At 35.7% G+C, this 10,302-nt stretch overlaps 2 protein-coding genes across 2 annotated transcripts; one reads left to right on the forward strand and one right to left on the reverse strand.

Moving 5' to 3' along the window:
- Window positions 1-363: 363 nt before the first annotated feature.
- Window positions 364-4,939, forward strand: LOC107016320 (disease resistance protein RPP13-like). Its single transcript, XM_015216812.2, has 2 exons — window positions 364-4,129; window positions 4,419-4,939. The coding sequence occupies exons 1-2, from the start codon at window positions 1,580-1,582 to the stop codon at window positions 4,431-4,433; spliced, it is 2,565 nt and encodes an 854-aa protein (XP_015072298.1). The 5' UTR covers window positions 364-1,579; the 3' UTR covers window positions 4,434-4,939.
- A 2,008-nt stretch (window positions 4,940-6,947) lies between these two features.
- On the reverse strand, window positions 6,948-9,775 carry LOC107016028 (39S ribosomal protein L46, mitochondrial-like). Its single transcript, XM_015216503.2, has 6 exons — window positions 9,579-9,775; window positions 8,967-9,032; window positions 8,474-8,548; window positions 7,906-8,029; window positions 7,696-7,818; window positions 6,948-7,543 (listed from the first exon to the last, which is right to left on the reverse strand). The coding sequence occupies exons 1-6, from the start codon at window positions 9,728-9,730 to the stop codon at window positions 7,400-7,402; spliced, it is 684 nt and encodes a 227-aa protein (XP_015071989.1). The 5' UTR covers window positions 9,731-9,775; the 3' UTR covers window positions 6,948-7,399.
- Between the last annotated feature and the right edge of the window lie 527 nt (window positions 9,776-10,302).

A 10,302-nucleotide genomic window follows, 5' to 3' on the forward strand; every position in this document is an offset into this window, starting at 1 on the left:
CTTTAAGAAAAATTTTATGGAATAACCTTCAAGGCTGAATTCAAGTATTTTATTTCTTCTCTTCAAAGTTACAAAAGGCATCTTCGAAAAATTGAGAAGCCATACTCATAAATTTTTTTCCTATAGATTCCCCAAACAAGGAAAATTAAAAAGAAAAGAAAGGTATTTATCATTTAAAGATTAAATTTGGAATTTCTTATTTGACTATTAATAATATAATTTTTTAACCACATTGATACTATGAAAATTTTAAAATCATAAATTTCAAAAATCTTTCATTCCTGATTAAAATGTCGTAACTAGTCTTTCCATAAAACAGATGTACAATTAATTAGCTAATTAAGTGATTTAGGTGGAGGAACAATTAAACAAACTCTTCTAATCTGAATATTTAAATGCCTTTAATCTAATATGAGATATCTTTTTAAATAAATAATAGTTTTTGGAAATGTATAAGGCCAAAATCATTAGCACAAATACCCTAATTTTGGGGTGAGTTTTAAGCTTCATATAAACGTGTTTTAACTCGACCTCATTTCACATTTATGCCCTTCAATTTTAGGTCTGCACAGGAAGATACTTAAACTTGTATAAAACTGAACATGTAGACACGTGAGTCCTATATATGCGTCATAATACACGCAGGACATAAATTGTCATGTAGGATACCACATAGGACGTGCGTGTCTATTTGATCAAATTTATAAATCAAGTGTCTACTTGTGCGCATTCAAAGTTGCAGGGCATAACTGCAAGTATGACATAATACATAAATATGACTCTTAACTCGACTTCAGTTGACAACTATGACCTTTTAACTTTAGGTGTGCACAAGTAGATACTTAAACTTATATAAAGTTGAACAAGTAGACACATTCGTCCTACATGGCACCCTACATGGAACTTTTGTGTCCTATGTAGCGTTCTACGTGTATTATGTCATGTAGGACATGTGTGTCTGCTTGTTCAATTTTATACAAGTTTAAGTGCTTACTTATGCACAGTCAATGTTGGAGGTCATAGTTGTCAACTGACGTCAAGTTAAGAGTCATGTTTATGTATTATGACACAAAAATATGTTGATTAAAATATCATTAATTATAATCTAATTTTGATGGGAATAACTTTATAGATAACGTTTGCCTTGTCGGACTTATTGCCAAGGGTCTTTCTGAAACAACCAGTCTATCTTTACGAGATAGTGATAAAATCGATCGACGTAATTTCTTGTTTTTAAGACACAACTTGTGCTATTGAACTTATGCCTTTAGAGTATAACTTGTGTCATGCAACTTTGAATTCTTGCCTTGCACTTAGTAGAGAATATATACTTCTCTTTATCATTTACCTCAACTCTATCAACTTTCTACTTTTATGACTTTTTACTCTGTTGGATTTTTGAAGCTTTAAATACTCAATTCCATCATAACAATTATCACACACTCAAACTACTGCTTCCAATATTAATTTTTTACATAGAGACTTTACCTTTTGCAAAAAAAAAAGTGTAAATTTCCATACAGCTATCCCTCTTCTTTATTTTTTTTTTCAATCAAAAGTAGTAGTACTATTCCTAAAGATGACTGATGCATTTGTGTCATTTGCAGTTCAAAAATTGGGTGATTTCCTGATACAACAAGTTTCGCTGCGTAAAAATCTGAGGAAGGAAGTTGACTCGCTGAGAAATGAGCTACTCTTCATGCAGTCTTTCATCAGAGAGGCAGAACAAAAGCAAAGTGGTGATCAAAGAGTTCAACAATGGGTGTTTGAGATCAACTCTATTGCTAATGACGCTGTTGCTATACTCGAGAGTTTCAGCTTCGAGGCTGGTAAAGGTGATGATGATAGATTTGTTAGTCGTCTCAAGGCTTGCGCTTGCATATGTAGGAAGGAGAAGAAATTATACAATGTAGCTGAGGAGATCCAATCACTGAAGCAACGAATCATGGATATCTCTCGCAAACGAGAGACTTATGGTATTATAAATATCGATAGTACTAACGCAGGAGAAGGACCGAGTAATCAGGTTAGAACGATGAGGAGAACTACCTCATATGTGGATGAGCAGGATAACATTTTTGTTGGACTTCAGGATGTTGTAGAAAAATTGCTAGCTCAACTTCTCAAAGCAGAGCCACGTAGAAGTGTCATCTCCATTCATGGCATGGGCGGATTAGGGAAGACCACTCTTGCAAGAAACCTATACAACAGTCCTAATATAGTCTCAAGCTTCCCTACACGCGCTTGGATATGTGTTTCTCAAGAGTACAACACAATGGATCTTCTTAAGAATATCATAAAATCCATCCAAGGTCGCACTAAGGGAACTCTAGATTTCTTGGAAAGGATGACAGAAAGCGATCTAGAAATTTACCTTCGTGATCTATTGAAAGAAGGCAAATACCTTGTAGTGGTTGATGATGTATGGCAGAGAGAAGCATGGGAGAGTTTGAAAAGAGCATTCCCAGATAGCAAGAAGGGCAGCAGAGTTATTATTACCACGCGGAAACATGATGTTGCGGAAAGAGCTGACAACAGAGGTTTTGTCCATAACCTTCGTTTCCTAAGCCAAAAAGAAAGTTGGGACCTCTTTTGTAGGAAACAACTTGATGTTCGGGCAATGGTTCCAGAAATGGTAAGGATAGCTAAAGATATGGTGGAAAAGTGTAGAGGCTTACCTCTTGCAATCGTTGTATTGAGCGGACTACTTTCACATAAAAGGGGGCTAGACCAATGGCAAAAAGTGAAAGATCACTTTTGGCAGAACATTCAAGATGACTCCATTCAAATCTCCTACATACTATCATTGAGCTACAACGATTTGTCAGCTACACTCAAGCAGTGTTTTCTATACTTTGGTGTTTTCCCAGAAGATCAAGAGGTCGACGCTGAAAAGATAATACTGTTGTGGATGGCCGAGGGTCTCATACCAAATGGAGAAGAAAGAATGGAGGATGTCGCTGAAGGATTCTTGAATGAGCTGATAAGACGAAGTTTGATACAAGAGGTACGTTCCTTTTGGGAAAAGGTTACTGTCTGTAAGGTTCATGATTTACTTCGTGATCTTGCCGTACAAAAGGCTTTCGATATAAAATTCTTTGACATTTATGATCCAAAAAAGCACTCCATATCCTCCTTATGCATCAGACATGTCATTCATGGTCAAGGAGAAAGGTACCTCTCACTTGATCTTTCTCACTTGAAGTTGAGGTCAATTATGTTCTTCGATCCAGATTTTCGTAACATGCATCTTACAAACTTCAGTAGTGTGTTCCGACATATATATGTGTTGTACTTGGATATTGGAGGTTATGTTATGACTGATGTCATCGGAAGTTTGTACTACCTCAAGTTGTTAAGCTTGAGAGGTGTCTGTAATATTCCCTCCTCCATTAGCAACCTCAAGAATTTAAAGACACTTCTTGTCGATGACCATGGAGGGTTTAGCCGTCTACCCCAAAAGACAGTTGACCTAATAAATCTAAGACATTTAGTTGCTCCATATTCAGAGCCTCTGAAATGTATAAACAAACTCACGAGTCTTCAAGTTCTTAAAGGCATTCGTTGTGATCAGTGGAAAGATGTTGACCCTGTTGATTTAGTCAATCTTCGAGAACTAAGCATGCATGATATTACCGAATCTTACTCCCTATACAACATTAGCAGCTTGAAAAACCTTAGCACTCTCAGATTATTGTGTTATGCTGATGAATCATTCCCATCTCTTGAATTTGTCAATTCTTGTCAAAAGCTCCAGAAATTGAGGTTAAGAGGGAAAATAAAGAAACTTCCTCTGTTTCCAAGTTCCATCACAATGATGGTTCTTTGGAAGTCAAAACTCAGGGAAGATCCGATGCCTATTTTGGGAATGTTGCCAAACCTAAGGAATCTCGAATTAGAAGAAGCTTATGAAGGAAAAGAAATAACGTGCAGTGATAACAACTTCAGTCAACTTGAGTTCCTCCGTCTTCATCGTCTTGAGATGCTAGAAACATGGCATTTAGCCCCAAGTGCCATGCCTCATATTAAAGGTCTTGACATCAAATACTGTCCACATCTATATCATATACCCAAGAGAATGCAAGATGTGGGGATAACTCCTTTTTACACTTGTTCCGTAATCGTAGAGGTAATATATCTCAATCCACAATGACCATTTCTTTAAGATATGTTAGTATTAGTTTTGATTTTCTAATTCTTTTAACATTATATACACTTCTATGTAAAACGACTCATTCTTTTGTTATGAAACTATTTTTGGTGAGCATAATACAAATATTTCCTCGAAAATGACTTTTATCGTACCAAACATACATTCAATAGAATATGAAGAAAGCATAGAATAACTTCGGTTATTGGGCCGTGTATGGAAGAAGATGTTGAGGGTCTCAGTTAATTTTAACACTTGTTTATTGCAGTATTTTCGCAGATGAAAAGAGCATTCCTGGATAGCAAGAACGGAAGCAGAGTAATTATTACCACTCGCAAAGAGAATGTCGCTGAAAGAGCAGACAACAAAGGTTTTGTCCATAGACTTCGTTTCCTGAGCCAAGAAGAAAGTTGGGACCTCTTTTGTAGGAAACTACTTGATGTTCGAGCAATGGTTCCAGCGATGGAAAGGTTAGCTAGAGATATGGTGGACAAGTGTGGAGGCTTACCTCTTGCAATTGTTATATTGAGTGGACTACTTTTGCACAAAAGGCGTCTAGATGAATGGCAAAAGGTGAAAAACCACCTTTGGAAGAACATTAAAGATGACTCTATTGAAATCTCCTACATACTATCATTAAGCTACAGCGATTTGTCAACTGCACTCGAGCAGTGTTTTCTCTACTTTGGTATTTTTCCAGAAGATCAAGAGCTCAAGGCTGAAAACACAATATGGTTGTGGATGGCTGAGGGTTTCATACCAAGAGGAGAAGAAAGAATGGAGGATGTCGCTGAAGGCTTCTTAAATGAGCTGATAAGACGAAGCTTGGTTCAAGTGGCTGGAACATTTTGGGAAAAAGTTATTCTATGCAGGGTTCACGATGTAGTTCGTGATCTTTCCATACAAAAGGCATTGGAGGTAAACTTCTTTGATATTTATGATCCAAGAAACCACTCCATATCCTTCTTATGCATCAGACATGCCATTGATCAAGGAGAAAAGTACCTCTCACTTGATCTTTCTAACTTAAAGTTGAGGTCAGTTATGTTCTTCGATCCAGATTTTGTACCACCTCAAGTTCTTAAGATTGACAGGTATCCATTGTCTTCCCTCCTCCATTTGCAACCTCAAGAATTTACAGATACTTTGTGTAGTAAATGAAAAAAACGGGAGCGAGACAGCTGACCTGATAGATCTAAGATATTTAGATGCTCCTTATTCAAAACCTCTGAAACGTATAAGCAATCTCAGTAGTCTTCAAGTTCTTAAAAAGCCTTGCTTGTGATCAGTGGAAAGATGTTGATCCTGTTGATTTAGTCAATCTTAGAGAATTAAGCATGCATGATATTAACAAATCGCCACGTATGACGAATGCGTCTATCTATTCAATTTTTATATAAATTTAAATGTCTACTTATGCACACTTAAAGTTGGGGGGCATTAATATCAGCTGAAGCCAAGTTTAAAGGCATGTTTATGTATTATGCCCGAGTTTAATGAGCAATATATATATCATTTGGTTTACACTTGATACTGTCATGAACATTATAATCTTTTTATCTTTAATTGATGATGAATACTAGTTATTAATATTAAATAGTGTGTTACAAAGGTACCTTCTTGTATCGTTCAATTTGATTCCAGAAACCACATCAAAATTCCTAGTCCTAACATGAAAGAGCCATGGAAGAACTTCCGATGCATGGTAAATATATTCAAGACATAATACATATATTTGACCTTAAACTTGACTTCAAATTTTTAACTTTGACTGCATTCTCGCGTCCATCTAAGGTGAATCATAGAAAAAAGTGTCATTTGGGCAAAAAGCATTTAAGTGGCTCAAATGTTGAGGGAAAGAGGTGTTCCATAGATGCTAGTCCTAGTTGAGGCGTCTAGCTAAGTGAATTCTACTGACAACTTTATGTCTACTGCTTTTGAGTGCTCATCTCCCATTATCCGACTTGTAATCTTCTATACATACCCCTCTTTTCCAGATAAAAATCAAAACTACTGAAGATGGATGATGTCTTTGTGTCATTTGCACTTCAAAAATTAGGTGATTTCCTCATACACAGAGTTTCCCTGCTTACAAGTCTCAGGAGATGAAATTACATGGCTGAGAAATGAGCTACTCTTTATGCAGTCATTCCTCAAACAAAAGCAAAGTAGAGATCAAAGAGTTCAGCAATGGGTGTTTGAGATCAACTCTATTGCTAATGATGTTGTTGCTATACTCAAGACTTATAACTTCGAGGGTGGTAAAAGTGATGACATTGGATTTGCTAGTTGTCTCAAGAAATTAATTCTACAAATGTCGCCAAGATGCCAAGGAGATTCAATCACTCAAGCAAAGAATCATGGATATCTCTCGCAAAGGAGAGACTTATGGTATTACAAATATCGATAATAATGCAGGGGAACAGTCTTCCATGGTAACAATATTGAGGAGAACCAACTCCAATGTGGATGATCAAGGTGGATGATCAAGGTGACATTTTTGTTGGATTTCAGGATGTTGTAGAAAGATTGTCGAAAATTGTTTTTAGTTACTGCAGTAAACTTTAGTATTTTGCAGACTTCTAGTTGTTTTCTTTTCTCAAATCTCTCACGATAGGGATAAAGTCTGGATACATACTCTACCTTTCTCATACCCCACTTATTGGATTACGTTCGGTATGTTGTATTTGAAGTTTTTCACTAGTCCAAATAAAATGTCATTCTCACAGCTATTATAATACCTTGATAAAGGTTGCTCATTTGATCCCAAGAGCCAAATAAGGCTACAAAGTCTATGTCTAAGTACTTGGTCGATCAAGTGTATCTTAAGATCATCCAGTTAACAATCAAATACACTGACAATCAGAATATTCTCTATGCACAATGCAGCTATGAAACAAAGCTCACAACTCGTTAAGGCTGCAACATGTAATTTGTTTTGTTTATTTTTTATGACACGAGATGAAATCGTGCATCTACAAAAGCATATTCATACTGAATTCGTGACTACTTCAGAGTTCTTACCATAGCTTCTCACAAAGAGGATTGGTGATAGCTGAGGCAGAAGGCTATCATAATTTAGGTATCCTATGTTCAAAATTCTACAGGACTTGATGAATGGCACGCTAGTCAGACTGTCGAGACATAAAAATCTGTCTCCAGCATTGCATTTGCGGGAAGAAATGGATTTTTCAGATCAAAACTATTTCCGCTATCCTACGAAGCCTGAAGTTTGAGCAGAAACTAACATCAGCTGATGATCATCTTGTTCAGGAATTCAGCTTGCTCAGGAAAGTATTCCAACAGTTCATCTTTGGTCACCCAGACAAAATCATCACATTTCCTAATATCAAATTTGTTGGCTGCAATAACTTGGGATTTGAAGAAGAAGCGCTGCCACAATAAAATATAGAATATATAAGAAGCACAAAAATTTGCAGAAACTATCAGGGAATTTCCCTCCTTCCGTCCCTCAATCACCGTGGGATGAGAGAATTTCTTATTCTCCTTTTCTTCAATACTTCCAATAATTAAAATGTACATACCTTGATTGAAGGGATTTTGTTGTCTTCAGTGGGTTGCATGACCATATGACCCATAGGGGCATTTCCAACAAAATATGTATGTGAAAGATCTCCAATGAAAGATTCTAAGGCAGACTCAGCACACTGCAAATAGTTGCAACTTATATTTTCATTTTTCTAACCCAAATTACTGAAATCAGCATAGAAATGGACTGAATAAGTACTATATACCTTGCGCAAATTCTCTTCAGACTCATAAGCTTTTTCAGGGAAATGCCAGACAGGCTTTCCACTACCTTGTGTGGTACCATGGACTAGAAGATAGAGTCTCTTGTCTAGTGCTCGCTGTAATGACCTTATGCATATCAACAAAATCTCATAATTAGTAACATGAAAAGGTTTTGTGTAGGGTTAGCACCTTTTAGCAAATTTTGACCAAGTGATGAGTTGAAAAAAAGACGCAAGCTTTATTTTGTGGGGTAGAGAGGGTGAAGAAGGCAAATAAAAGGTAAAAAAAAAACACTAGCGCTGCATTCCTAATTTTAAATACTTACACAATGCGCAATTGACAAATCTCATGTAACTAACACATCAATTACTTCGAGACAATATTAAGGCATTTCAACATCAAAAATTTATGGTAAACAATTAGAAGTCAATAATCACCTATTGTCAGGAAATATGAGTCTCCTGAATTTAGGTAAAGCAATTCTTGAAAGAAAAATATTCTCTAGTGCAATGACCATATTCAAATTCTTGTTTAATATTTGACAAAAGTTAGAAGTCCAATCTTTGGTACCTTTGATCATTAGTCTTATCTGCTTCTGAGATTCGAGGAGCTGGTTTATAATCAATTTGATAATCACCTTTTCCCCTGCATGTAACATATAGATGTAACCGAGTCACTGACCATGTGGCATTTGACACTAGACAGAACAGTATGTGATAGCATGTTCAAGAAGAACCATGTACATATTTAATGGCTAATAAGGAAGAACACATGCTAGAAAAGGCAATAATACTACACAAGCAATTTAGACAAACTCTATTTCTAGAGTAAAGAAGAACGCTCAGAAAATCTTCATCACTTTTCAACTTTTATGCTCTCTTTGTGCAATTCAGCTCCTAAATCTATTTCACTGGTCTATTATGTTTAAACTTATTTCATGCATCCTATGCACACTCTTCATACCATTCATAAGTTAATATTCCATCATAAATGAAGATACATAATTCACAAGGAAAGATATTCAATGGCAAGGTGTAATTCAAACAATGCAACATAAATGTACCTGGTATCAGACTTCTTCAGAAAACTTTCTGGATACTCTCGCCGATATTGCTGCCTCCAACGAAATCTATAAAAGAAGTTAATCATAAAATTACTGCAATCAACTAAACACCAATTACGTTAAACAATCATCTACATTATCATTCGCCAACTCTTGTTCATGAACCTTTGCTCTTTTTTATCCTTTTCATTTTCTCCTTTTGCTGACATCTTAGTTACCAACCCATTCTATAACCTCATTATTCTCAACTTCATTACACATTATCTCCTAAGCATTAGAAACCACTGCAAAATTTTGGACAAAAGAAACTATTTTCTTTCATAGATTTACTTCATCAAACGTACAAAATAGCAAAGATTCATAAATTTAACCTGACTAATTTGGGATTGAGGCATAAAATTATTGTTTTTAGCACTATTTTTCTCAAGCAAACATATCAAAGTATCCCTTAATCACTAATTAACCATCAAAATTTCTAAAAAGCGAAAAAAATCAACACTACTAAATGTTTTGATCATTCTATTATATGAACCATCGTAATTGGATTACAAAAGGGATTGATTACACTTCGATTTCGTGCAACAATTGAACAGAAAAAAAGAAAAAACTTACGAAAATTCTTGAAAAGCATATACAGTAGGATCGATTTTGGGTACCACTACCGGTAATCTTTCAAAGAGCACTGAAGCGACAATTTTATCATTGTTGGATGAAAAAAACCATCGTTTACCTATCGCAGATGAACAGCACCTCTGCATTTTCATAAACCCTAAAAACCCAAATTCCACAGTACTGAAAGTGAAATGAAATTTGGGGAAGGGCTATGGGCTTGGGACTCGGGTTGAAGTTTATGGGCTTGGGACTCGGGTTGAAGTTTATGGGCTTGGGACTCGGGTTGAAGTTTATGGGCTTGGGACTTGGGTTTGAAGTATGAAATGTGAATCCCTTGTAATTAGGGCAACTTTCACATATAGCAAACAAAAAATTCATATTTGTATGCTATAGCAAACTTTGCATAATTGCGCTCCATAGCAAACATAAAAACTGTATAATTCGCTATACATATACAAGTGTATAATTCGCTGGCCTATTTCGCTGCAATTGTATAATTTGCTATCCTATTTTCACTGCAATTGTATAATGCACAATTGTATAATTCACTGCCTATTTCGCTGCAATATTAAGTGTATAGCAAGAAGATATATGTTTTTCTTTCGCTTTATACAAAAACAAAAACACAATATATACACTTCTGTTGTATAAAGCTAGAGAAAATTGTATTTCACTGCAATTGTATAATTCGCAATTGTATAATTCATTGACCTTTTTCTCTGCA

Source organism: Solanum pennellii, chromosome 4 (assembly GCF_001406875.1).
Source record: "Solanum pennellii chromosome 4, SPENNV200".
In the NCBI taxonomy this organism is placed as follows: Eukaryota; Viridiplantae; Streptophyta; class Magnoliopsida; order Solanales; family Solanaceae; genus Solanum; species Solanum pennellii.

Coding starts and splice junctions, on each gene's coding strand:
- LOC107016320 (XM_015216812.2), top strand. CDS start 1,580: ATGACTGATGCATTTGTGTCATTTGCAGTTCAAAAATTGGGTGATTTC.
- LOC107016028 (XM_015216503.2), bottom strand. CDS start 9,730: ATGAAAATGCAGAGGTGCTGTTCATCTGCGATAGGTAAACGATGGTTT. Junction 8,549..8,966: donor CTGAAGAAGTCTGATACCAG/GTACATTTATGT, acceptor TGTTACATGCAG/GGGAAAAGGTGATTATCAAA. Junction 7,544..7,695: donor ACAAAATCCCTTCAATCAAG/GTATGTACATTT, acceptor TTATTGTGGCAG/CGCTTCTTCTTCAAATCCCA.